This window comes from Embiotoca jacksoni, unplaced genomic scaffold (genome assembly GCF_022577435.1).
Source record: "Embiotoca jacksoni isolate LCO1_2020_lvr unplaced genomic scaffold, fEmbJac1.0.p SCAF_34, whole genome shotgun sequence".
Classification (NCBI taxonomy): domain Eukaryota; kingdom Metazoa; phylum Chordata; class Actinopteri; family Embiotocidae; genus Embiotoca; species Embiotoca jacksoni.
In genome coordinates, this window is record NW_027185386.1 from 2,824,052 (window position 1) to 2,850,024 (window position 25,973).

Sequence of the window (25,973 nt, forward strand, 5' to 3'; positions counted from 1 at the left end):
TCTCTCTCTCTCCAAAACCTGCAACCGGAGAGCGCGCGCGGAGAGGCAGAGAGCAGCAGCAGAAGAAGAAGAAGAAGAAGAGGAGGAGGAGGGGAACAAAAAAAACCAAAAAAAAAAAACAGGGAGCGTTGCAACAGAAAAAAAAAATAACCTTCATCACAATTTCTTTTTCTTCCTTATTACATGGCGCAAGGGCTGGACAAACGGGACCGTCCTGGGTGTGATACTGCCACGGTGAATTTGGATATTCAAGCAGCAGCATCAGCGGCGGAAGCGGCGGCGGCGGCGGCGGCAGCAGCATCAGCACCACCACCACCACCACCACCACCATCCTCCTCCTCCTTCATCCACCGAACGAGCGTCCTCGGCTGCTGCTGCGGCGGCGCCCACACCGACTCCTCGTCCTCCTCCTGCCGGCTCTATGTCGAGTGATGGTCGGCTTGCCTTGCCGGATGCTCCCCGCTCTCTCCGGATCGTCGACGACCGAACCTCCTCTGACCGCAGACCCCCATTTTCGGCGGAAACCTCCCCAGAGCTATAGGGCTACATATGGAAACTGGGGATCAAAATTTTAGGAAAAAGGAAAAATCAAAAGCGGTTGATTTCGTTTTTTGGTGTTTTTTTTGTGGTAAATTTAGCTTTTTATCGGTTTCTATCTGTTTCTTGTTGGTCTTTTTAAGCCCGCTGATGAATTCATTTAGTCGTTGAGCCTTGGTTTCCTCATTCCGCCGAGAAGATTTTTTTTTTCTTTTTAGCCTCACAATAGGCTGTTATAAAGCAAAGCAGGCGGATTGCCATCTCGTTTCCTCTCGACAGGACTCGAATCGGTCCATTTGTTTACTCTTTTTTTTTTTTTTTTTCTTCTGTTGCCACTAATATGACAGATCTGCCTGCTATCCTTCGTTTTCTTCCCGAGTTTATTACCTCCTTGCTCCCACCTCCCCTTTGACTAACAAAACCTCCCACTAGAAATAACACAGATACTAAATAATCTTTAGAAATAGCTTTGGATATAAATCTGAATTCTTACTAGTGAAACGCAATGTTATAGCCTTTGACTAACTCATTGTAAGTATTGAACTGTTGTACTGTAAGCCTGCCATTACTCCATCTCTTCGAGCTCATGTAAATCCAGCTGTAACCTTTACGACTCAACAAACAGGTTGTTGTTGTTTTTTTTTTAAGAGAAGAAACCTCACTAGTGTCCATTTTTATTTATTTTTTCTAGTCTGAGCTCAGCCTCTCTCCGGGCTTTAGGACGATATTTAAACCCCCGATAGTTCAGTGTTATTCTTCACATTTGTAGCTTTTTTTTCTCTCTCTTCTTGCTGCTGTAGTGTGGAGCTCCGATCTGCAGTTGCAGGCCTGCTGAGGTGCTCTCATCCGCTGCACAAACATCTTCTTTTTTCAAAGAGGGGTTATTAAAAGTAAGAACAAACAAGAGAGGAAGAGACGTCTTCCTCTCTCGCCCCCCCCCCCTCCCTCCAAAAAAAAATAATCTCAGTTTTTCTCTTGTTTTGGTCCTCACCCAAACGCAACCATAAGGCTCCTACCGCATCCTCCGCCTCCTTCTTCCCTCTCCTTCCGCTCGAGTGTGTCCCGCTTTTTCGGTTTGGTTTGGTCCCGCAAATTTTCAAATATTTACTTCCTGTACATCAAGAGGAAAGGGGGTCCCCCTTTCATGGAATGCGGAAACATGGGTCTGTTCGACCGCGGAGTCCAGATGCTGCTGACCACGGTGGGAGCCTTCGCGGCCTTCAGCCTCATGACCATCGCGGTCGGCACGGACTACTGGCTGTACTCCCGCGGCGTCTGCAGGCCCAAGTCCATGAGCGAGAACGAGACCAGCAAGAAGAACGAGGAGGTGATGACCCACTCGGGCCTGTGGAGGACGTGCTGCTTGGAAGGTAAGAGCCAAAGTCTGCAAACTTTCACCACACGCTTTTCATTTGGTTTTTTTTGTTTTTTTTGGAGGATGTCGAACTCTCCTGCACTTTGTCTTTCTGTGCAACTGCAAAGTTGAAGTTTATTTTGTATTTAAAAGACATCTTATCTTTCTGTCTGTCCGCCTCGCTGCTGGTTTCGGGATCCTCTCGATGACGTGAGACAAATCTGAGGGGAAAGTTGTTGGAGCGAATGTTCCACCGCAGGTTTCTTTCTCTAATTTGAGCTTTTCTCGTGTCGCTTCTCCTTCTTTTGCGCCTCCGGTGAAGCGATCTGACGAATACAACATCACTTTTACGTTGAAATGAGACGTGCAGCTCGTGAAAGATGAGCAGCGAAGAGTCAAAAGGTTCATGTTAGTTTTTAGACGCTGTCGGCAAAGTGAAGGAAGTATCTGACATAAATCTGAGGGGGTCACGTGATTATTCGGCCAATCGAAGGGGAGAAACATCATTATTATGTTTTTTGTTCTCTAATCTTTACTTTTTTTTTGTAAAGTTGCCTTCGGTGAAATAATCTGACAAATAAAAATAACGTTTTGGGCTGAAATGACACGGGCAGCTCGTGTCGGTGTTGCAGCAGAGAGACACGTGCTTCACTTCAAGCCCCCCCCCCCCCTCAAAAAAAAATTAAGTTAGATGAGGATCATAAATGCCTCAATTTTGCACATAAATCCCATCTGAAGAGTTTAAATAATGTTCAGCGCCTGCAGTTAGAGGGTGGGGGGGTGGGGGGGGGGAGTCTGTACCTTTACAGAGTGCCAGTGGTTCTGACGGTGTGCAGCCACGGCAGCCCTGAAGTCACATGACCTTTGACCTGTCTGCTTTCTGAGACGTCAAACAGCCTCGCGTAGGTTTTTTTTTTCGTATTCTTTCCCAGACGAGCGTCCGGAGCGTCGCCCCGTCGGTCGGCGCCGGCCGCCGACTCGGGAAGCGAGGCGCCGTAACCTCGCAAGGGCACCGAGCGTTACAAATCTGCTCGTCTTCTCAGCCTGCGAGATCCTGAAAGGCCGCGGCGCTCGACGTCACGCTTCCTCCGCTTCGCCTGCGACGAGCAGCCGCGCGCCGCTCGGGGATTAATAACCGGCTTCAAGGAGGAAACTTAAAGCGGCTGTAATCGATATTTTTCGCGGGAACTGTGACGAAATGACGACGTGGAAAAGCGGTGAATCTGCGGCTCGGCTTCCTGGCTTCGTGTCACGAGTCGCAGCTCGTTGTTTCACCGGTTTTGGCCGACTCGCTGCTCTCAAGGCTTCGTGTTCGACGGACGTTTTCAGGAAATAAACTAAAAAAAACAACCAAAACTGAACGTACAAAGTCAGAGATGAATGCTGTGTTCCAGGTGGAGTACTTACATACGAACTCTCAAAGCAGTCCACAAATTTGAGTATGAAACAATGGAAACTTTTCACCTTCGAAGGTTGCCACTTTGGCTACATAGAGGAAGTGGGCGGGACCAACCACGTGAAGGATTTTCAAATTAAGACGTCCCGAAAGGGTTAATTTTTCATTCAGTACCACCGTGCTGCTGTTAGATAGAACTGTGTTTATTGTTATTAGCCAGGGAAATGAATTAAAGCCGGTAGATATGTTGGTCGGTGATGTGTTCAAATGTTACGGTCATTTCCAGTAAAGTAGAATTCCATATCAACTTAAAATGGGACGATGTTTCAAAAAAAATCAGCTGCTGGAGGTGTCACATTTTGTTGTGAGGACACTCAATGCTTTTCGATATGTTTCCTTGTTGATATCTGTCCAGTAGAGACTGTCCTCCCATAAGGAATTACTTTATCACTTTTATTGCTAAGCGCCCTCTAGTGTTTGTAGTAATTATGAAAAGGAACATAGTTGTAGAGCCACAAAGTCCACGCAGGGAGGACGCCGGCGTGATCGTTTCCGGTTTCAAATTGATCGTCAGCGTTGTTTCTTCCAACTCCAACTGTTGCGTAACCTTGACCACATGCTTAATATTGTCACCATGGCGATGAAGTTTCTTTAATCTTAGCAAAGTACTTATTCTTAGGTGAACCGTGTTGTTTCCCCGAACCTAACCAAACCCAAACTATCTTTTTCTTACCTTTACTTTTGCATTATCTCGTCTGAAAAGGGTTAGTTTCTGTTTTTCAACCGTGTTTAACAGTTTCAGGTGTATTTCCTTCATTGGTTGAATTCGATTACAGGTGGTCGATAGCAGGACTTGTTGGTCCAGTCGTACTTTCAGGCAATGTTGGAAACCACTTATTTTTCCCTGTGGACAATAGTTTGCACAACTTTTTAGTAAATGTACTTTAAACCACTGTAGTTTCCTACATGGAGACTTGTGTGTGTGTGTGAATGGGAAGTTGCTTGTAAAGAGCTTTGAATATTTAAATAGCCTCAATGCCGTCCATTTACCATTGTGTCAGATGTGTGTTTCTACCAGGCAGGAAAAAAAAAAAGAAAAAAGGAAGGATCTATGCAGAAATTCAAGAATCCCATCAAATAGTAATTTTGGCAAACTTTACTTTCCCGGTGAAGCTGCTCAGGAAGTTGGCGAGGTTTGAACCGGGTCGACTCCAGACGTGAAGAGTTCGGTGAACCTTCCCACGACGGATCAGAGAAATACAGCGATTGCATGAGTGCACGCTGGAGCGTAATTGTGACGGTGACTGGCCTTTATCGCGGCCGGGCCATTATTTAATCGGCAAATAAAACAAGCACAGAGTCAAGATGACATCAAAAACATCACACTCTGGAAACACACATGCGTGTGCGTGTGCGTGTGCGTGTGCGTGTGCGTTGCTGTTGTACCTCTCCCTTTGAATCCCGGATCAAAACGGCAGGAAATAAAAACCCAGATTTGTCATTTGTGATTCATGAATGATCCCTCGGCCCGGAGGAGGCGAGGGGAGGAGGGGGGGGATTTGGGGCCACCGCATTTACTTACTTACCGGGGGTCACATTCATTTAAATTCTAATTGAAATGACTTCCTGTTCCGGAAATTGGGTCTTGAAAAGCGAGTACATTTAATTATAGGTAGTTTGAACATTTTACCCCCCCCCCCCCCCCTCCTCCACAAAAAAAAAAGAAATCGGAGGGGAAATTGGAAAAAAAAAAATTGGGGAAAAGTACAAGAAGCGGATGCAGCTGTGGGAGAGAGAGGAGAGTCAGGAGGAGTGATATCAAGTTTAACATTTCAGATGTTAATTAGGCTTCGGTTTGCAGCTCGGCTCGATTAATTCAAAGTGCCAGGATGACTAGTGTTCACCCCCCCCCCCCCCCCCCCCCACACACACACACACCCCCCTCCCTCCCCGACTTGCACAGCAACTTGCACACGGCCGCTTCGTCCTCGTCGCAGACTCGTGTGTGTTCGGGGGCCCACACATCCTGCTCGCGGAGTTGGACGCGGGTGGGCGATGTTTTTTTTTGTGTGTTTGTATAACTCAGCTACAGCGGAGAAAGTAGAGACTGTGAGAAAAAAAAAAAAAAGGCAAAATGGGAATACCCACACTGGGTGCTTGAACACCTCGCCCTCTTCTCCGCTCGCTGCCTGTCAAGAGGAACGCAGCCATCTCACAGCGATCGTGTGTTTTCTCACATTATAAAACCACATGAGTGTAATGTTATTTCGTAAAAATGCAGTTTATCTCCTCTCCTCCGCTGATTTTCTTCACCCACCTGTCACCTGGTTTATCATATTTCATTTTCCGTGCGTCAGTCAATTTGATAGAAAATTCGAGAATCGACTTTGTTTTGTCCTTAAAGTGTAATACCACTGATAGCCACTAGGGGCTGGCTCCTAAAAAGCTGTGGCTCTGATAGACTCCCATTGAAAAAGCATCAACTTCTCTCGTGAAATCCAATCATGAGCTAAACTCCTTCTGGAAATAATCGCAGCATTGATTAGATATTAGGCCTCAGGCAGAGCCATGTTTGGGGGCGTGTCCGGTTTGATTGGCAGGCCTCGGGTTCTCAGTCAGAGCAACTCTAGCTCCTCCCCATCTTGTCCAAATATGGTCGCTTCTGGCTCCAAAAAAAACACAAGATGGCTTCAGTTAAAATTTCCTATGATGTGGTTGGACATCTGGCTGATAATGACTCATTGCTCTTGATTACTTACCTGAAAATTACCTGAGCTTTTCCCTGCAGACATTTCGATTTTCGTCGTAGTCCAGGTTTTTGATCCTCGTTTCAGTTTTTATTCACAGCCGAGCTCAGGTGAAGACGGCGGCTTTAATTAAAGCGCGGCGAACGGTTTGACACCATGTTATTCCGGTTGATTTTATCCAGGTGGCGGCTCTGAGTGTCAAATCAGCATCTTTATTGGCCCCTCCGCTGCTTGGCCTTGAAGTGTGGAAGCAGCATTTAAAAAGTTCAGCGACTGAGCTTCCACAAACAGAGATGTGGCTGCCGAGAGAGATTCAGCTGGTGAGGTAGCGTCGCTGATGAATCGTCCCCGAGAGGCCGCCGCTCCTCCGTCCTATCTGGGACGTTTGTGAAAGCGCCCCCACCTCCTCCACCTCCTCCCCCGCCAGGTGCACCAGCGCCGCGCCTGCTGCTAATCTGAGGCATTCGTCTTCATTACAGCGCCGCCCTCAGGCTCCACGCCGGCTAACCGGAGGAGGTGTTGCAGAGAAAACGTTGGACTCCGTAAAGAGGAAAAACCCACCGAGGAGTCTCACGTTTTTTTTTTATTAATTGTTTTACGAGGCAACGTTTTCCTTTGAGGCTCTTTGTTCTCTCTGTGCCGAAATAATACAAAAACGAATTTCCTCCATGTCGCTTTCCGGTGACTTCTTCCTGCTGCAGGTAAACAAATTATTTCCGAGGTCAATTGTTCTGCTGTTTCTTTCCTCACGTAGTCATTGGGTTGACAACTTTCTGAATATGGCGAGGAAGCATCTTCAAATGGTTTGGTCTGAATGACGTCCTGAAAATATTCGGTATTTGGTTGGAAACCCAAGTCAGTTTTGAACGGTTGACTTCAGGAGCGAAGTTGATGCCTTTTGAATGGGAGTCAATTGGAGCCAGATGTTGTTTTGTTTTTTTAGCCAGCCCCTTGTGGCCCTCAGTGGTATTGCACTTTTAGCCATTTGTTTGAGAGCGCTTTTATGTCAAAAATATAAACAAATGAAAGAAATATTTTTAAAAAAAGCAAGGTCAAGTAGCCTCCAACATGCACCACTATCTGCTGCAGTAATGTGCCGCTGCTCTTTGGAGTTTTTTTTTCATTTTTGGTGGATGTATCTGTCTTTTCATCAACTCTGGAGCTTCTTTCGTCTGTCGTTTTTTGGTTTTGAGAAGACGGTCAGCTCTATATATTTTTGTGATTCAGAACAACAGATGAAGAACTTTTGCCTTTTCGATGTCAAGAAGACGCGTGTTGGCTCGTCTCTCCTTTAAAGCAGGTTTTCCTGCCTTCTTTTACTTCAACCAATGAGATTATTTAGAAAAAGGAAGTATCCTTATTTTTTTTTTGTTTAATTTTCAACTAAAATGGCTACGACTTCCCGACGGCCTCCCACACTTTGCGTCCATCAACGCAGATCACACAGTTCACACATCCTGCCTCATGATTTTATGCATAAGCACGTGGGAGTATGAATGTAGCGCGCATTCAATGCGTCTGAAAACACACGTGGGAGTGGGTTGTGTGTGTGTGTACGTATGTGTGTGTGTGTGTGTGTGTGTGTGTATGTGTACGCCAGCGAGGCAGGAGGAGATGAAAAGCAAGATAGCGGAGCGGAGCGGCGAGAGAAGAGCAGGATTAGTCTCATAGTCCAATCAGATAAGGATTACCCAGCTGGAGCGCGCCCACCCGGGCTCGTGTCCCGGCCCTGAAGTGGCATTACGCCGTATTATGACACCGATCCACTGTACACGCAGCTGCAGCTGGATTACAGTCGCAAGTTGAGGGCGCGCCGTGGCTGGGAAGTGAACTCGGGGCCACTTGTTGGACTAGAAACGGAGCCCCCCCCTCCCCCCCCCCCCCCCTCCCTCCCTTCGCCCTCCCCCCATCTGATAATAGCCTGTATAAAGTGACTAAGCTCTACTGCACTGCACTGTCACTCCGCCCCGCCGCCGGGGGCGATGGATGGCGTTCATTTTGCCCTCGCCCGCCTCTCGTTGGAGCTCCGCTGAGACGCCGAACGGGACCGTTTTATTGGTCTCCACCTTGCCCTCCCTTATTGCCCACTAAGGGCCGAATTACAGAGCGGGCATTTACCGGACGAAGCTCAGGCCGTGAGAACAGTTCAGGACGTACTCAGGACATCAGCGTAGAGTTCATTGACTACATTTGAGAGAAGCCCCGGGACCGTTATGGGACGGTTTCATATCATTAGACGAACACAGTACGTCATGTTACAGTTATATTACTTGTGTTGTGTTTGCCTCATGTTTCTTTATCGTTTCAAATATCTTCCGTATGACTTCTCGTACCTAAGTTTTTTTTTCTGGTGGCAGATGTGGCTGAAGGCATTATGTTTTCGGGTTGTCTGTCCCGTTCTTGTGAACGCAATATCTCAAAAACAACGGGAGGGGAATTCTTCAAATTTAGCACAAACGTTCACTCAGTCCTGAGGAGGAACTCACGAGATTTTGAGGATCAAAGGTCAAAGGTTAAGGTCACAGTGGCCACATCCATTTTATCTATCCCATTCTCATGGACACGTTTTCTCAGGAATGCCTTGAGGGGATTTCTTTATATTTGGCACAACCATTCAATTGGACTCAAAGATGAACTGATTAAATTTTGATGGTCAAAAGTCAACATCATGTCATGTTTGACTCTTGACTCCTCCCACTCTGGAGGTTCCTGTGCTGGGACCTTGTTCGGTTTGTTATCAGACCACAACCTGTGGCACATTCAAAGAGGAGGCGGTTTATGGAGCTACTTTGATAAAAATGGATGTAGCATTTGTTGTGCTTCATATTTGCTGCATCAAATTTGCATTTAAAAATGTTAAAAACAGTTCCAATAACATTTGTGTCACATTTGTGACAAGGCTGTTGATTAATCTGTAATTTACAGTATTGATTTGGCCGGAAAGGAAAAATGTCAGTCTTTGCAGGAGTTTGCCTGGTGATGAGGACAAGAAGATTTATTATATTTCAAAATTCGAGTGCCTCTTGTCTATAGAGCCCAGGGTTGTTTAGTTTGGCTTACTGCTTCCTATGAAGGAGTTAAGGGGGCAAAACAAATTCTGCTCTTGAAATGAGGTGAAATGATTGAATAGAGAATGAAGTTTATGAATTTTAAACACATCACTCAACTTAAATAACTTCTAAAAGAAAAAGAAAAAAAGCATCATGCTGATATTACATTACCAGTTAGTCCCATAATTTGACGACGCGTTTGGATTGAAGACGTAAAACACCTAAATGTAGACGTTTCGATCAGGAATCTTGAATTATGTCAAACTTCAGAGAACAACGGGGTTTCAAGTACACAGCAGACATCATTATGCCCCCCCCCCCCCACGGTACATTAATAGTCTCGGTAGCTTTGTGAAGCAGCGTTTGGCCGTCCTGACGGAGTCTCCGAGATTAGATGGACAGCGGAGGAGTCTGATGGCACTGTAATTGGTTTAGTGTATGATTAATGCCTCCGATGGCTTTGATCGATGGGAGAGGGGGCTGTAAACTTCGGTGGCACTCTCCCATAAATGCTGTCACCCCGCTTTGCATTGGAGAGGTTCAACCCCCCCCACCCCCGCCACCTCCCCACCTCCCCCACTCCACCCCCCTCCCCTCCCCTCCCTGCATGCGGACCAGAGACTAAGAGCCTCGGCAATAAATTAGAAAACATAAAAATGAAACACAAAGCATTAACGATGGGACGTGCGTCAAAGAGGAGCAGCACCGCAGTTACTACATAATAATTACCCGCTCTGACCCCCCGACACCTCGTCATCATCATCATCATCATCATCATCATCATCATCACAGCCAGTGGGACTGCATGTTTGTGTGTGTGTGTGTGTGCGGCTCCAGCCTTGATTTACATGTGTTATTTTTAGCTGCAGTCGGTCCTGTTGGGTGGGGTCTATCTTTATCCGACATGACCAGAGAACAAATCAATACGAAACATACCCAGGGCCAATCTTTGTGTAAGCATCCAGTGTGGCACCACAACTCATCCGAGCATGGCAGGCGGGGGGCCGCCGGCTGCCAACACGACATATTTCTATTTGAAACGGGATTCGCAGACGGGTGACGGAGGGCAGTTCGAATACAGGCAGGAGGAAAAAAAAAAAAGCTTCAGTTTTAATGTCAAACACTCCACATCTGCTGCCTGTTTCGTATGACAGATGAAAACAGTTTAGTAAAAGATTCATTACCTGGAAAGACTTAACTGGCTAAGAGTCAGAAGTAAAAGTTCAGAGGCCGTTCCTATAGCAACCAAAAACTATGTCATATATAAATCTGGCCCCCTCCATCCGCTAAACATACGTTCTGTTCTCCACCAATCGTGTCAAAATGGCGACCTCTAAGCTTGAACTTTGAGTGTTGGAGAACCCTGTTGCCATGGCGCCACAGTTCAGGTGGTTTTCCTCAGACGCCTCGGGAAACGTCCCGGTAGAACTCGGCGTTGACGGTCCGACCGCGGGGGACGAATTCACGGTTGCACAACCCTGCCAACGTCAAAGAAAAACCCACCTGGTGTCTCCTGAAGCTCCGCCCCTTCTTAAAATATTGAATGTCACTCAGAAACACCTCGCCTGGCTCGCCGTTGAAGCGTTTCGAAGGTCTCCGTTGACGACTTCCGGAGTTTGACAACAAAATCTGACGTTTCAGGTCCGCGGTGAAATCACGAATGTTCACGTACCAGCGGTCACAAAAAAACCCCGTTGAACTCAGGTGCCGAGATGTCGATCGAGACTCCGCGACCCCCGCGACCCCTCGTCTCGTAATTGGCTCTCGGCAACTGTTCATCAAACGCATGTTGTCCTCTTGAAAACGTAAAGTTTCCATGTTAAAGTGGCTCGAATAACAACTCGGTTTTCACTGAGATTGCACTCTGATTACATGGAATTGATCCTTTTACAATGAAAGTTTAATTACCAGCCGGCCAATCTGCGGCTCGGCCGCTCCACGGCTCCTCTCCGTTCCACCTCGCCGGCCGAATCCTTGAGCTCGTGGAAACGTCCCAAAGAGACCCCCCCCTCCGTTGTAAATGATAATTAACCGCAGATACAATCCATTCATTTTAAGGAGGTGCAATTCGCTCTTTCTTTCTTTTTTGTTGTTGTTGTTGTTGTTTTTGTTCTTCCTGCAATGAGCACTGAGAGAGCAACGGCAATCTGCCTTTTGATTAATCGGTGGTGTCCGTGGCGCAGTTCATTTGCAATGGAGTACGGCGTATTTGCTTTGTGTCAGAAGGCGGCCCGAACACACTGCATCATCTGGGAGTCGGGGGGGGGGTACGAGGAGTCCGGGTCTGCTCGGTGTCGTCACCGCTGGTATTGATACTAATGTAATAACGCAGATAATAACATTAATGACTGTGTAATGGATTTACAGCATGAGGATCTGGAAGGACTCTACTTTTGCCCTGATTCATGCTCTCAGAGTGTTTAAAGGGTCAGTTCAGCCAAAAACAGACCGACTTCTGGTGCGGTGTTGATTGGGGACTTCTTTCTACCTTTTTCAATCTGAGGCAATTCTGCACAATATTCCCGCAGTAACGCCTTTGTGAAGAACGATAACATTCAGTTTTATTTGGTCCGTTTATTCTCGTTAAATGCTGAACGGTTTATATTCGGTTTGTTATACATTGTTTAAAAAGCACAAAAGCTCACGATTCAAACGGAGGAAGCAAATGTTAAAGGGATAGTTTTTAAGAGGGTACTAATCCATTGTTAGAGTATTACATGCATTAGCTGCACAGGCGCTTATTGTTAGTGTTACTGTTACATTTTTAAGCCAAAATGCAACAACAACAAAAAAAATCCGTTTCCATCACTAAATTTGAATAAATGTGAATATTTTCCGGGATTTTTCTGTCTTCTGTCTTATACATTTTAAAGTCTTTGGACTTTGTGCTGGACATCTGGAGATATTATCCTGAGCTACTGGACATTTTAATGGGAACACTGTCATACTGAAATTGATTAATTTAGATGGCGAGTCAAAGCCTCGACATATAAAACCAAAACAGTCTGCGCGATCAGAAAAGTCATGAACTGAAACTTTAACGTGATTTATTTTTTATTTTTTTTTACAATAAATTTAACTTAATACTGAGATTATTGTAAATGTTGTGCAGGTCTCCTCAGGGTTTGGTTGATTTGTCAAAATATGACATTTTCATCTGAACCTCAGCTGCTGTAAACGTTCTAAACGGGATCACAACAAACAAACAAACAAACCGGGTCAGCGCCGGCGGGTGGTGGTGGGGTGGAGGACAGAGGAGGACAGACGGGTCCCGACGGTCCGCCGGAGGTTGTGGTTCTGTGTCTGAGGTGTACGTACAGGGCTGTTTGGTTGTATTTAGATATCAGATATCTTTGGCAGTTGACATCCAATATGATTGATTTGTTTTATGTGCAACATTGCAAAGAAACCAGACAGCGTTGTAATTTCAGAACGACAGCTGAGCCAGCGGCATTGATTTCTTTTTTTTTCTTTAGGACAGAGATAGTAACAGGTTGTGTTTGGCTTTTTCCAACCTGTGACTAAAATATTTAGCTCCCAATCGAGCAACAATTTTTTTTTCGTAATAATTACAATGAATTCACCGATTAACCCCTCTAAGCTTTTGGTTGAAGTTCTTTGAAGTTTCCAGCTGGAAATCTGAGAAAGAGAAAATTGAAATCCAAAAAGTTCTTCTTGTCCTCATCGCCAGGACAGAGTGAGATCAGAAAACACGTCATTCAAACACGTCCTGGTGCGGTGACCTCCAGGGTGGACAGGGTTAATCGTTGGATCCATAAACAAGACCGGGTCAGTACACGGCTGCACGAAACGCTCGGGGATGGGGGGCTTCTCATTAGAAACGAGGAGGGAGCTGAGCCGCAAGGCATCGTGGGGCATCGCGGAGTCCGCCGGAGGAAGTTGTACGAAACAGGGATTTCCGGGTTTCTCCGCTTTTCCCGTCGCCACCGTTCAGAACTGGTGGAAACTGCGATCGCTCTGTTTAAAGAGCTTAAAGATGCGTCTCGACTACGAAATTATTCAATCTAACGTTCTGTAAAGCCCCCCTCCCCCCCCCCAAAAAAAAGCAGTGGAAACTTGGAACTTGGATTTCATCAAATGTGCTTGAAAAAAAAAATGCCTTTAAAGATGAATTGATAATCAAAATAGCTGCGGAGTAAATTTCTTTCGATGAGCCGATCGTTATCGTCGCAGCTCTTAATAATACAAATTTCATTTAAAAAAATTTGGTTTGTCCCTGGAAACATCTTACATAATGTAAACAAGCTTTGTTTGTTTGTTTTAGCATTTTTTGTTGTTGCAACAAATAGTTTGATTTTCTTTAAAGAAGAGGAAATCTAATTTCAAGTCACAACCTTTCGAAACAAATAAATGTAAATAAGCGTCCGCCATGTTGAAACGAAGCCCTCCCACCAACACCCCCCGCCCTCCTCCCCGTGGAGGCGTCCAACTGGCCTCCTCGCTCGTCCGTCTGCCTACGGAGGACGTCGGCGCTGCCTGTCGGTGCGACGCTGCTCAGATTCAGATGGCCGTGTTTACCGCGCTTCCAGAGCGAGTATTTACCACCGTCGTGGAGGCTGGCAGACCCCGCTGTCACAGCAAATGGTGCTGTTGGGAAAACAAACAGTTGTAATGAGACTCTATCTGTCAAATCCGACTGCCGAGAACCACCTCGTTCCAAAAAAAAGAAAAAAAAAAACGAGAAAGGAGCCGAAGGGAGATGTGAAGGTTTTGTTGTTGTTGTTGTTGTTGTTGTTTTTTAGGTGACTGAAGTCTTTCACTGATTCGGACGCCGTTCGTTCACGTCGCTCACAGGAAGTGACGTGAACCTCGGTTGTCCGGTGAACGGCTGACGCTATATTTTTCTCGTACTGTGACTCCGGGTGCTTAAGATGAGAAAAAAAAAAAAAAAAGTGCTGACGATGCAGCTGATTAAAAAAATAAATAAATAAAAAGACGACGCGAAATTTGTCCAAACGAAGTCGCTGCTGTTATCACAGCTACATCCTGATGTGGGCGAGGATAAGGTGTTGCTAAGTCCACTGAGGAGGATGATGTAATTTCCAGTCGAGCATGCTGCTGCTCTCCTCCCCCTCTCTTCTGGCCTGTGTGTGTGTGTGTGTGTGTGTGTGTGTGTGTGTGTGTGTGTGTGTGTGTGTGTGTGTGCGCGTGTGTGTGTGTGTGCGTGTGCGTCCGTGCAGGCGTGTTTGCGAGCGCTCACCTTCATGTCTCTGTATCTCTGAGAGCGGTAAAGGAACAGGATGAATTTTTAATGAGGAGCAGCGTGGCTTCCCTTTGCTCTCTCAGATCGCTTTCCAGGACAGGGAGTCTCTCATGATCGTAGCAGCATGCGGCTCAGGGTGAGAAAAAAGTCACACGCACACGCACACACACACACACACACACACACACACACACACACACACACACACACACACACACACTTTCACCTGGATGTGACTGCAGATGTCGTGCAGATGTTACGACGACTTCCTTCTTTTTCTTTCGTTCTTTCTTCACAGCAGAGTGGATGCGAGCGACGCTGCTGCTCGTGTGTGTGTGTGTGTGTGTGTGTGTGTGTGTGCGTGTGTGTGTGTGTGTGTGTGCGTGTGTGTGTGTCATGCCATTACATCACCACAGCGAGGGGAGGCCTACGCTGCGCTGGTCTTTAGGATGAACAAGTTGTGAAATTGAATCTTTTATTTACCCACAGTGTTCACGGGGGGAGAGAGGGTGTGTGTGGGGGGGAGGGGGAGGGGAGGGGGGCTGGGGGGAGGCAGCTCGGGCCGCCAAAAAAGCCGGCACACGATGTCGCGGACGAAGCCCGAATGAAACCGAATACAAACACAGCATCCCTCCGCAAATCACATGTCTGAGCCGCTCGCCGAATGCAATCGATTCGGCCTTCTGCAGAAACGCCCGCCGGAGCTCCGTATGTTTGAGGGTAAGTTTCAGACCTCATTACGTCCGAGGTTTCTTCAGGAAGATCTCTCCAACTTCAGAGATTTTGTTCGGACAGACGAACCGGACGTCGTCGTGTCGTCTCAGTCGATTTTTCAACATAAATAAAACAGTAAAAGTGTGACGTTTCTACGCTGTGATGGAAAGAACCCCCCCCCCCCCCAAAATAAAAAAAAAAAGGCTAACAGTTGTTTTGTTTCGTCATCGGGAGGAATTTCGCTCCGTTTTTAGTTGTTTTATTTCTTGGTTCACGCCCCCTTTTCTGATTCGCTGTCTGCTCGCATGCGCTCGAATCCCGTCATCTGTCACCGCGGCCGTCTGCGGTGTCCTTGAAAGGTCACTTGGACAAAATGGACATTTGCTTTTTCCCCCGATTGTTTCTTACATTCCTTCTCATTTAACTCTACGCAGTCCAACGTGCTCGCGTGTGCGTGTGCGTGTGCGTGTGCGTGTGCGTGTGCGTGTGCGTGTGCGATTCTCAAACAGTAAATGTAGGTCACACTCTTCTCCGAAACGTCATCTGTCAGAAATGTGCTCGTAGTATACGAGACGGGCTCGTCAGCGCGAACGCTAACCACATACAGGCTTAATTAAAATGATTACCCAACAGAATTAAGTGCCGATCAGACAGCCTGTCATCTTCCCTTAACCCCCCCCCCCCTCGCCCCCTCCCCCGCCCCCCCTCACACCCTCCAGTCTTCGTTCGCTTTTTCTTTTTTTTTTTTTGTCAGAGGCCGCAATATTACATTTCCTCCAGCAGCTGCACAGCTGCACGGGCTGAGGGGGGAGGAGGGGGCTGAGGGGGGAGGGGGGGTGTACCGAAGAGAAAAAAAGACATGGTGGAAGGAAGGATGGGGAGGAGAATGAAAAGAGGCAGTGATGAATCGGCAGCGGCGGAAAAAAAAAACAAAAAAAACGTGTGCAACGATGTTTGTCTTATATTAGGCTGGGGGGGGGGGGGGTAAGTACACACACACACACACACACACACACATTTGCATACACATGTATAGCTGGCAACATTTACATTTACATAGATGTACTGAAACAGGGAGAAATGGATGAATGCATGCCTCCATCCATCGAGCCATCTCTGGCCTGCCTTCCCTTCTAACCGCCCCCCCCCCCCACCACCTTTTTCTTCTTCCTCCTCCTCCTCCCAGCATGCCGCGCTGCTCGCCGCTGCAGCAGGGGCAAGAGATGACATGTGGACACTCAGTGAATTGCCAATCGCCACCGAGAGAGAGGGAGAGAGGGAGGGAGGGAGAGGTGGTTTGACGCATCCAGACTGCAACCATTGGCTTTTTTTTTTTCTACATTAAAGATTAGAAAAAAAGAACTGCAGAGAAGCACTACACTGAATACTGGATGTGTCCCCCCCCCCCCCCCACCACACACCTCCTCTCTCCTCCTCCTCCTCACCCCCTTTTCGCTTCTCTGACCCTCTCCCTCTCTCCCTCCCTCCCTTACATACTTTCAGCTCAGGAAGAGAAATCAATAGCCACAAATTAATCATTCTGCCCTGGGCGGTCCAAGGGGGGAGGTTGTTGGACGCGGTGGGGGGGAGGAAGTTGGGGGGGCAGACAGCGGCCATGGGACGTTTAGGGAGCTACAGAAAAGGTATTAAGAGCGATTTCTTCGAGACGTGAAGAATTTGGGGATTTTGGGACCACACACACACACACACACACACACATTCACACACACACGACACACACACACACACACACACACACACACACACATTCACACACACACACACACACACACACACACACACACACACACACACACACACACACTAAGTTGAGTTGAAACTCTGCAGCAGGAATGTTTGAGGGGGGCTTTCTAGGCTTTTATGTCTTCAAGAAATACTCGAAGTTTCACCGATTTTGTTTCGTCTGGCTTCATTGATAAATATCGCAGAGTGTCGTCTGCATAGAAATGGATATGAATGCAGTGTTTCCCACGGAAAGTAAAAAAATAAATAAAAAATTGTTAACCAATCGGCACGCGCCAAAACCAGCCGACACTCGCTGCCACAAAAAAAAAAAAAAGCATTTAGCGTATTTGTACGCTGAGCGTTTATTCTGCTGAGAGGTTGTTGGTTTTTTTTGATGAAAAATGTGTCACTGTCACCAGCCGTCCCAATCACAGCGAAGGAGAGGCGGGGACAAACGCGTCAACTCAATACGGTTAACCGACTATTTTAGCTTCATCTCCCGCTGAATAACGTAGTTCAGTTCTTCTTTACCGTCAGCTACAGTCTTAGTTACCGGACCTGGTGCGACCCGGCAGCTCCGGCATGTCGAGATGAAACAGATCCAGTCTAGTGTGGAGAATAAGTCGGGACGACGCGACGACCCGTAAAACCAGAAAACCTCTCTGGAGCGCGCCGGCGCCGCCTGCCAGATGCTCAGCTGTCCTTTTCATTTCTCGTTTCTCCAAAAGCACTTCTGTTTTACGACTCAGCGTTTGACATATTTTAAAATGAGGGTTTTGAGACTCGCATAAAATGAAAGTGGACAACTCCCACATTTGTAGCGTTCAGATATACGTCGCGCTCCCCTCGGACGATTCAATTTGTAAAGTCGTCTCTCTCTCCCTGCTGATGTGCGACGTCGTGGCCGGAGCTTCGGTGATGGCACCTCGGGAGAACTTACGGTAATTGGCGGAGATGGGAAAGGTGACTTTGACGGTGTGAGCGGGCATTTTTTTTTTTTTTTTTTTTTTCTGATTCCCAACCGTTATCAATCTGCCTTTTTAAAAATGGAGCTCGGCTTCAGTGGTGGAAAAAAAAAAAAGGCTCAAATATCCTTTAGATGAGTCCACAAAGTCAGTGTGCAGCTTCGCCGGGTGATGGAGCTGCGCCCCCCCCCCCCCCCCCCCCCCCCCCCCCATCCCACCGTATGACATCAGGGCTCTCTGGCGAGGGAGAGCGCCTCATGATCGCAGGTATTGATCGGCCCCGTCCGGAACCAATCGGAATCATGTGAATCTGTAAACTGAGTAATGTTTTTCCACTAGAGAGAGACATCCAATAGTATCTGAGACACACAAGATTTGTAATGTTGGGCATGAGATATTGTGTTTACGGTCAACCGGCATTAGTCATTACCCCCCCCCCACCCTCCCGCCATCCCCCTCCCCCCGCTCCCCTCTCCGACGCCCAAACCCCAGCCGTCATATTCATCACCGCTGGCGCGTAATTGCGTTTACCTCACCTCACCTTTTCCCCGGAAAATCGCTGCCCTGAGTTTCGGCTTTCGTGCCTCTCGGTGCGGTTTGTGTTTTTTTTTTTTTTTTTTTATATCCTGCAAAGACTTTGTTATCTTCCCTCAATAACCTGATCTGCTAAAACTGCTCAGGTGCCGCTGAGGTCGGCAGTTTTCAAGAACGAGGGAAACTCTGATGGGATTATTTAAATTGAAGTGAAAACCTCTGCTTAAATCATTTTTTTTTTTGACAGAAAAGTTGGAGGCGCGTGCATTGAATGTCGTTTTTTTTTTTTTTCACGCACTGCTCTGATCGCAAGCTTAGTGTTCTTATTTCAAAGGTCTCACAGGTTTGCTTTGTTTAAGTGTGTCACATTTGTCAGCCCTCGTTTGATTCGATGACGTGACCAACGAACTCCTAATCACTGGTTTGACGTGTCTCGGGTATACAGGCAGTTTCCAGGAGCCTACGTGAGAAGACTGTGAAGTAGCTGCACTCATTATAAAGAAATTATGATTTTAAATTTTTACAAAAATACACGTATGGAGTCGACCTGTCACTTTAAACTGCTATTTAGAGTTGAAGAAAAACTGATTTCCAGCAAACAAAGAAGATAAAACAGCGAAAAGTTTTGGATGAAATAAGATCGAATGGATAAATCATTTATAGCTGAATAGTTAGCTCAAAGAAATCGATGTGCTCAATAGAAGCTAAAAGTAATGATGAAATAGTTAACGGAAAAAAATAATTAATAAACAGTTCAGATCATTGGCTAAAAGTGATGGTGAACTCGCTAGTAGTGCAAGTAAACATTTAACGTAGACGGATCAAAGTAATAATGAATAAATAGCTCAAATAAATGGTTCGAATGTTGAAATAGTTCCTAAAAGTAATAACAGCGAGTTAAAAGTGGACACAAAGTAGAAAAGAAGCCCAAATCATTTAAGATAGATTAAAATAAATTAAAAAATTGATAAACAGCCATAAGAAAGTAAATGACCTTGAGGGGATGGGGAGGGTCCAATGAAGGTCGCAGCAGATCAGAAATGAACGATTCAGCGCTTTATAAGACCAGCGGCAGGATTTTAAAGCAGTTCGACAGGAAGCCGGTGTGAAGATCTCAGAACTGGAGGGATGTGATCCAGAATCAGCTGCAACCCCCCCCCCCCCACAAACCCCCCCCCCCCCCCCCCCCCCCCCACCGCTTTTGCTTTGTTCCCTTCTTTGTGTAAATGTTGGAGAAGTTGGGAGTCTTGTTTCACCGAAGAGAGGTCGGTCGCCAGGAAGCGCAGCAGCTCTGTGACTAACAGAAAAATAAAAATACAAACAATAAAATCTTGCATAAGACCGCTGATCACACGTTCATCTGTGTGTGTGTGTGTGTGTGTGTGTGTGAGCAGCTAGCGTTGACCGGACCTCTCTCCGAGGATGCGAGCCTCTTCCGGACGACGACTTATCGCTCCGTGTTTTATTAGCTGGAGATGGAACACACACACACACACACACACACACACACACACACACACACACACACACACACACACACACACAAAAAGCTTCCTGTTTTTTATTTTTTTTTTCCCTCATCCGCAGAGACTGACATAAGAACATAGAGTGAGTCACGATCGGTGTGAACGTCGCTAAGAAGCATCCGACAAACACTTCACAGCTCAGCTCACATCAGAGCGGACGTGTTTCCTGCTTCTGAATGTACACGTGGGTTTTTTTTTTAATGCCTTTAAAGTCGTGCAGGGCGTCATTTGTGTCCTTCCTCGGTTTTAAAATTTCCCATTCATTTATTTTTTTATTATCTAAAGTCTCTCTGAAGGTCCGTGTCCTCCCGAGCGGGCGCCGTCCTCCAGATAAGAGGTGAAAAGTTGACAGAAACGCTGATGTGGTCGACTTTACTTTGCCCCGAGTTTCACCTCTCAGGTGTTTTTTTTTTTTCTTCCTTCCAGGCTGACTGGTGAGAGGTCGACCTGTACTCACAACGGAGAGGTTTATTTTGGGGGGGGGGGGGGGGACTGATTAAATTAACAGTTCTGTGCCATTAAAAACAGCCCCGAGTTGATGATGTATCATTAATATGATCGTTATGTGAGATGAGATTGATTCAAAATGGACAGGAGACGTCTAACTTGTGCATACGTGGGTTGTTCACGTCTGTTTTTAAGCAACATTCGTTGTTTGTTAGCTTTGTTAGCTGTTTGTTGACTTGAGTTTAGCTATGTTTGTTTTTTGTGCAAAAATAGCTGTTTGTTGATTTTGTTAGCCATGTTAGCTGTTTGTTGACTTTGTTAGCCATGTTAGCTGTTTGTTTGACTGGGAGTTGGGGGAGGAGGGGGGGGGGGTTTGGCAGCCTAGTCGATAATAAAATAGCCACTTGTTGGTGAGAAAAAGTTACCAGCACGTTAAATAACAGTCGTAGCGTCTCTTCGTCGTTCCTCATACAGTCATCGTTATGATCCAACGGAGCAGCTGCATCAACTGCTTTGTGATTTGCGATCTTTTATCGTCCCCAGTAAAAGTAAAAGTCCTTCTATCTGCTGTTATTAACGGCGCTCCAGAATCCAGTTGATTTAAATAAAAGTGTTGCTTTAAGCAGGAATTTAGATATTTATGTGTGTGTGTGTGTGTGATGTTGTCCAAGCTGTGGATATAAACCTGAGGTGGAAAAAAAAAAACGTGTTTTTTTTTTTTTTAAAGGACGCACGCAGAGAGCGTTATGTCGGGGCGCGTGTTTTTTTTTTCTGCAAGTTTGACAACAAGTTGAAAACTCTGGAAAAATAAAAAGAGCCGAAAACGGAGCGGGAGAGATATCGATCGGCTGTTTTGTTTTTGTTTGTTGAAGGAGGTTGAAGGGTTTCGTTGATGTGGGCCCGGACCTGAAATACACTTCACAAACAACCCTCTGAGAGTTTGTTCTTTTTCTGCGTCCTGATGCGTGAAAACATTTATTTATTTATAAGATGGACGTGTGGAAGCGTGTCCTCCTCCGCATGTGATTGGTCGAAGCAGAGAGGCTCGGATTGTCGAGGAGGAAGCTGAGCTGCAAAACAAAAAAAAGAGGATGATACTTCATTTTCAGGTGAATTTTGTAATTAACTTTTTATTGGTTGTTTATTTCATTTTTTTTTTTCTGCCTTTCGATTCAGATTTTCTGCACCGGCCCTGGCTATACTACAATTAATTTTGGGTCATTTTTTGGACAACATGCTATAATATGACTTTTTTTTAATCACTTTTTGGAGTATGGCCTTTTCCTGAACTGATGTATGCCTCAAGTAGGGATCGAACCTCGTTACTTCTCGCTGGGAGGCAACTGCTCTAACCACTGCACCATGTCGTCTGAAATATGAAGAAAAAAAGTCATACGATAGCATTAAAATGTATTAATGGGATTTTTGGGGGATAAAATTTGTGGTAGTTTGGACAGAAATCCAAGAAGAATTAGACACAACCTTTATTTTTTGTTATTAATTTTTATTTGCACTTTTGTTTTTAACATTTTCTTACAAATTAAATCCAGATTCTGACTAATCTGCCAAGAAGGGATTATTTTCTTATGTTTAAATCACAGTGCCCAAGATGACTTGCTTTTGTCGAACTTATCTTAAAACTGAGCAATTTGCAATTATATAAAACAGGTGAGATGAAAGTCGAGTATCGAGAGAGAAACGCGGTCAAATCTCTTTGCGCGAATCCGAAATGGTGACTTTTAGTTTTGCATCCAAATTATATCAAAAAATGTAGACAGTCTGCTTCAGACGCTCGTCCCTCTCCTCCACTTGCATGTTTCCGTGGGTCGCCGTGGCAACCAGGACTCTGACTGGGTTGAGTCGACTCGTGTGATGACGTGCGAGCAGCTTCGACGTCACGACAGCCAATCACAGAGACGAAGACACTCGGCTGTTGTCACCGACTTCCTCATCGTGATTTGTGACTCTTTTTTTTTTGTCTTTTTTTTTTGTCTTTTTTTTCTTGACCTCACACGACGGGTGAGTCAGCGTAAACCAGTTTCATTTTCGTGCTTGACGCTCCGACGAAGGTTTTTTTTTTTCATAATTTAACACGCAGATCGGCTCCGAGTGTCGAGAAACACAAATATTCATAGTCTTTGCAACCCGTTTTTGCGCTTACTCACCTGCTGGCGAGCTTCACTTCCTGTTTCGCCTCGTTTCACTCCGCCCACAGAGGGAGTCGCGCACGTGCGTCCTGCTGCTCCGACATCCTTCCGCTAAGCGTGTTATACAATTTAAATAAACAGGTGATTTATTATTTTTTTTGTCAAAGTCGAGCTTGAAATCTTTGTGTGTGTCTCTAAAGAATCACCCTCCCCCCCCTCCTCTCCACCTCCCCCGTGGAGCTGATTACATGACTGCGGTCGGCGTAGGTGCAGGCGGTGCTTCTGCGATTGCAGTTATTAGTGTGAGGTGTTTACTTGGCCCGGCGTTCTGGGAATGCCTCTCTCTCCCCGTCGGGTGTTGCGCAGGGACTCTTCTGAGAAGCGAACGCAGCTCTCACCCCGTCTGACCAGAAGGCCGTGACGCACGCCGCTGTGACACCGCTGACTCACTGGTACTCCTGTTTTCCTGGATCTGTGAAAGCTCCCCCCCCCCCCGAAAAAAAAAAAAAAAAAAAAACACCGGAGAAATCACCCCCTCCCACTCCCACTCCTGAAATCTCGTCGTCTTCTGTTACCGCACAGAGAGGCAAAAAGGGGAGAAGGGAAAGAATCTGTCGTGAACCTGGAGGATCTCGTATCTTCTGAGGGAACCAGTGAGGCCTCAGTTCTCGGTTCTGACTATTTACGCTGTTTCACGTGACTTCAAATGCGGATATCAGGTCAAACGTGGCAGCAGTTCTGTTGTAGGACAGACAAAGATGAAATAAGTGGAATATGATGTTGTTCAAATATAGGTTTTCCTTCACAATTGATAACTTTTTTTATATATTTGGGCTGCACCTGCGGCAGGAAGTTGATAGATGGGAGGATGGATCTTAGCTGTGGATCCGATTGGAAAACCCAGACGATACTACTACTTCCTGTCGATCAAATAGACATGACCCCCCCCCCCCCCCAAAAAAAAAGGGAATGGAGCCTTATTTTCAAATTAATTTTGGATTATTTTCAGATGGACCTCCAGAAAACTAATAAGAAGGAGTGACTTTAGCTAACAACACCGAGATAACTGATGGACACATTTTATTCACTTTGGATTTGATGAGAGAAGTTGAATGGGAGTCTATGGAGCCGGAGGCTTTTTGGAGCCGACCTCTAGTGGCGCTCGGTGGTATTGCAGCTTAAGATGCTTCTGCATCGGCTTCATTAATATGCAGTCTGTGATTGTAACATTGCATTATTAATTGCCATGTTGCAATCGAACTGTGGGTTTAGTTTCTCCTCTCGAGCAGCGTTGAGGTTCAGAAACTCACCGCCTGAAGACGGGACGTTACCGAGCCTGGCTACATGTCAACTTCCTCCAGTGGAAAACTCCTGCAGGACACAGAAGACTATAAATAAAGAGCGATTCGAAGAGAGGAGTATCACAGGCGATCTCCTCCCCGTTTCTTCCCCCGTCCACACATCATCTCGGGAGTAAGCAGGCGGATGCAGACATGGCAGCTTTTCAGATGAGGAAAAAAAAAAAAGAAAAGCGGCGGACATCTCACCGTTCGGGGGCAGAGGAGGAACAGCTTTGTTGGGGGGGGGAAGCGCCTCGGAGGTCAAACGACTGTCTAACATCTGTCAGTCATCCTCCAACGAGCCGGAACCCGACGGCACCTCGCCGCCGCCTCCATTATACTGCCTCCCACATCACCTGCAGCTACAGCCGCCCTGTTACATACCTGCCAACCTCTCAGCCGGCGAGAGGCATCTCTATTTGCCAGGCTGTTAATGTTGTTTTTCTTCCTGTTCCCACTTTGCAAGTACAAATAAAAAAAAAAAAAAGAAAAGCCCCGACTATAATTGCTCTGCTTTGTCTAATAGATATTTTTAAAGGCTGTTTTTTGATCATGTATCTAAGTTATTTTATTTCTTCCTGTGCAGTGAATATTATTGATGACTCATACTCATACATGGTTCACTTCGTACGACTCGATAAGGACGGTTGAACTGCAAAAATGAGGGTTTAACAAACACGTAATACCACACTGCAATACCATCGAGTGCCACTAGAGGTCGGCTCCAAAAAGCCTCCGGCTCCATAGACTTCTCTTGCGAAAAACAAAGTCAACACGTTTTTTCTGTGAGTCATTTTGGTGTTGTTAGCTGAAGTCGCTCCTTATTAGTTTTCTGGAGGTCCATCTGAAAATAATCCCTCATTCATTAGAAAATAAGATTCAAAAAGACCTGTTTTTTGGGGGTGCTAGTCTGTTTGATTGACAGGCCTGTTGGTGTACTTAGGTTTCCGCTATAGGTGGGCGGGGCGTAGTGTCCTCGAATCAGATGGAGTCAGATTCACCGCTGGCTCCTCCCCAGATCGTCCAAATATGGTCACTTTTGTTTCGCGAGATGGCAGCGGTCCAAATACTTGCACTTGTGATGTCACAGTTGGTTGTTGCTCGGTTACGATGAGTTACGATGATGTAAATTCATGTTTTTTTCAGTGCTCGTGAAGTAAAATCACAAAGGTTTCAGTTTTTTTTTTTTTTTTTTTTTTTTTAGGGGTTACTGACTGTTGAACAAAATGCTGAATGAGAAGCTGCTGGAACAGAAAGACGTGCAGGAAGTGACGTCAACGGCTCTCTACGAAAACCTCATTTCATCTCATTTCGTGGGTTGGACGTGTGTGTGTGTGTGTGCGTGTGTGTGTGTGTGTGTGTGTGTGTGTGTGTGTGTGTTTGGATGTCAGCTGGGCAAAAAAAAAACAACCTTTTTACACTTCTGAAATTGAATGGCTGCAGTTTTTAAGTGCAACACGAGCGAGGGCGGCGTGGGTGGAGGCGAGCGGGGGCCTTCACGACCGAACGGAGAGCGGGGTTGAACGCGGATCCTAAACGGCTCCTGAATGCAACGCTTTCTAGTTATTAAACGATTACATGACTCCGCGTCACTTTGAAATATGTCACGTCACTTCACCTGAAGACGCTCTCTGACCGTCATCAATTTATATGCACATACCTGTATGCACATGAGACTGCTGCAAGACCAGAGCAGTTAAATGACCCATGTCATATATATATATATATATATATATATATATATACTTCATATCTCCGTTGGTGGTGTGATTTGGCTGTATGTGTTTGCGAGCGTACACCTGACGACGCTGGTACTGTAACAGCTGCTGACTAACGCTGTGTCACTGAAGCCGCCGCGTGTCCTGGGGTGGAGGGTGTGTGTTGGTGGTGGGGGGGGGGGGGGGGGGGGGGGTTAAGGACACCTCACCGCCTCTGTCCATGTGATCCTTCCCCTAAGAGTAAAGGGGGGAGGGCGGGGGGTTGGCGCCCCCGGATGGTTGTAGCCATGGCAACGGTTCCGATGTCCACATGGCAACGGCTGCTGTAGAGGGGGCTGAGGATGGAGGTGGGAGTAGGAGGAGGAGGAGGAGGAGGATACGGGGGAGGGGAGGTGGGAGATGAGGGGAGGGTTTCTGGATGCTGACGCACTCTCGGTGGCAGCCTGGAAAGTTTTTCGAGAATGCCGCCCACTGACGAATCAGAAGTGGGCTTGAATTTCTCTCTATCTCTCTCTCTGTGTTTCTCTT

The 25,973-nt window shown here is 46.3% G+C and overlaps 1 protein-coding gene across 1 annotated transcript in view; it reads left to right on the plus strand.

The window, feature by feature from the left end:
• The first annotated feature begins 44 nt into the window (after window positions 1–44).
• The window catches only part of cacng2a (calcium channel, voltage-dependent, gamma subunit 2a), a 46,217-nt gene continuing 20,288 nt past the window's right edge, over window positions 45–25,973 (plus strand). The window contains exons 1-2 of the mRNA XM_069165434.1: window positions 45–1,427; window positions 1,546–1,907. Of these exons, the coding sequence (XP_069021535.1) occupies window positions 1,682–1,907 (226 nt within the window). The 5' untranslated portion in view covers window positions 45–1,427; window positions 1,546–1,681. The remainder of the gene's footprint in view (window positions 1,428–1,545; window positions 1,908–25,973) is intronic.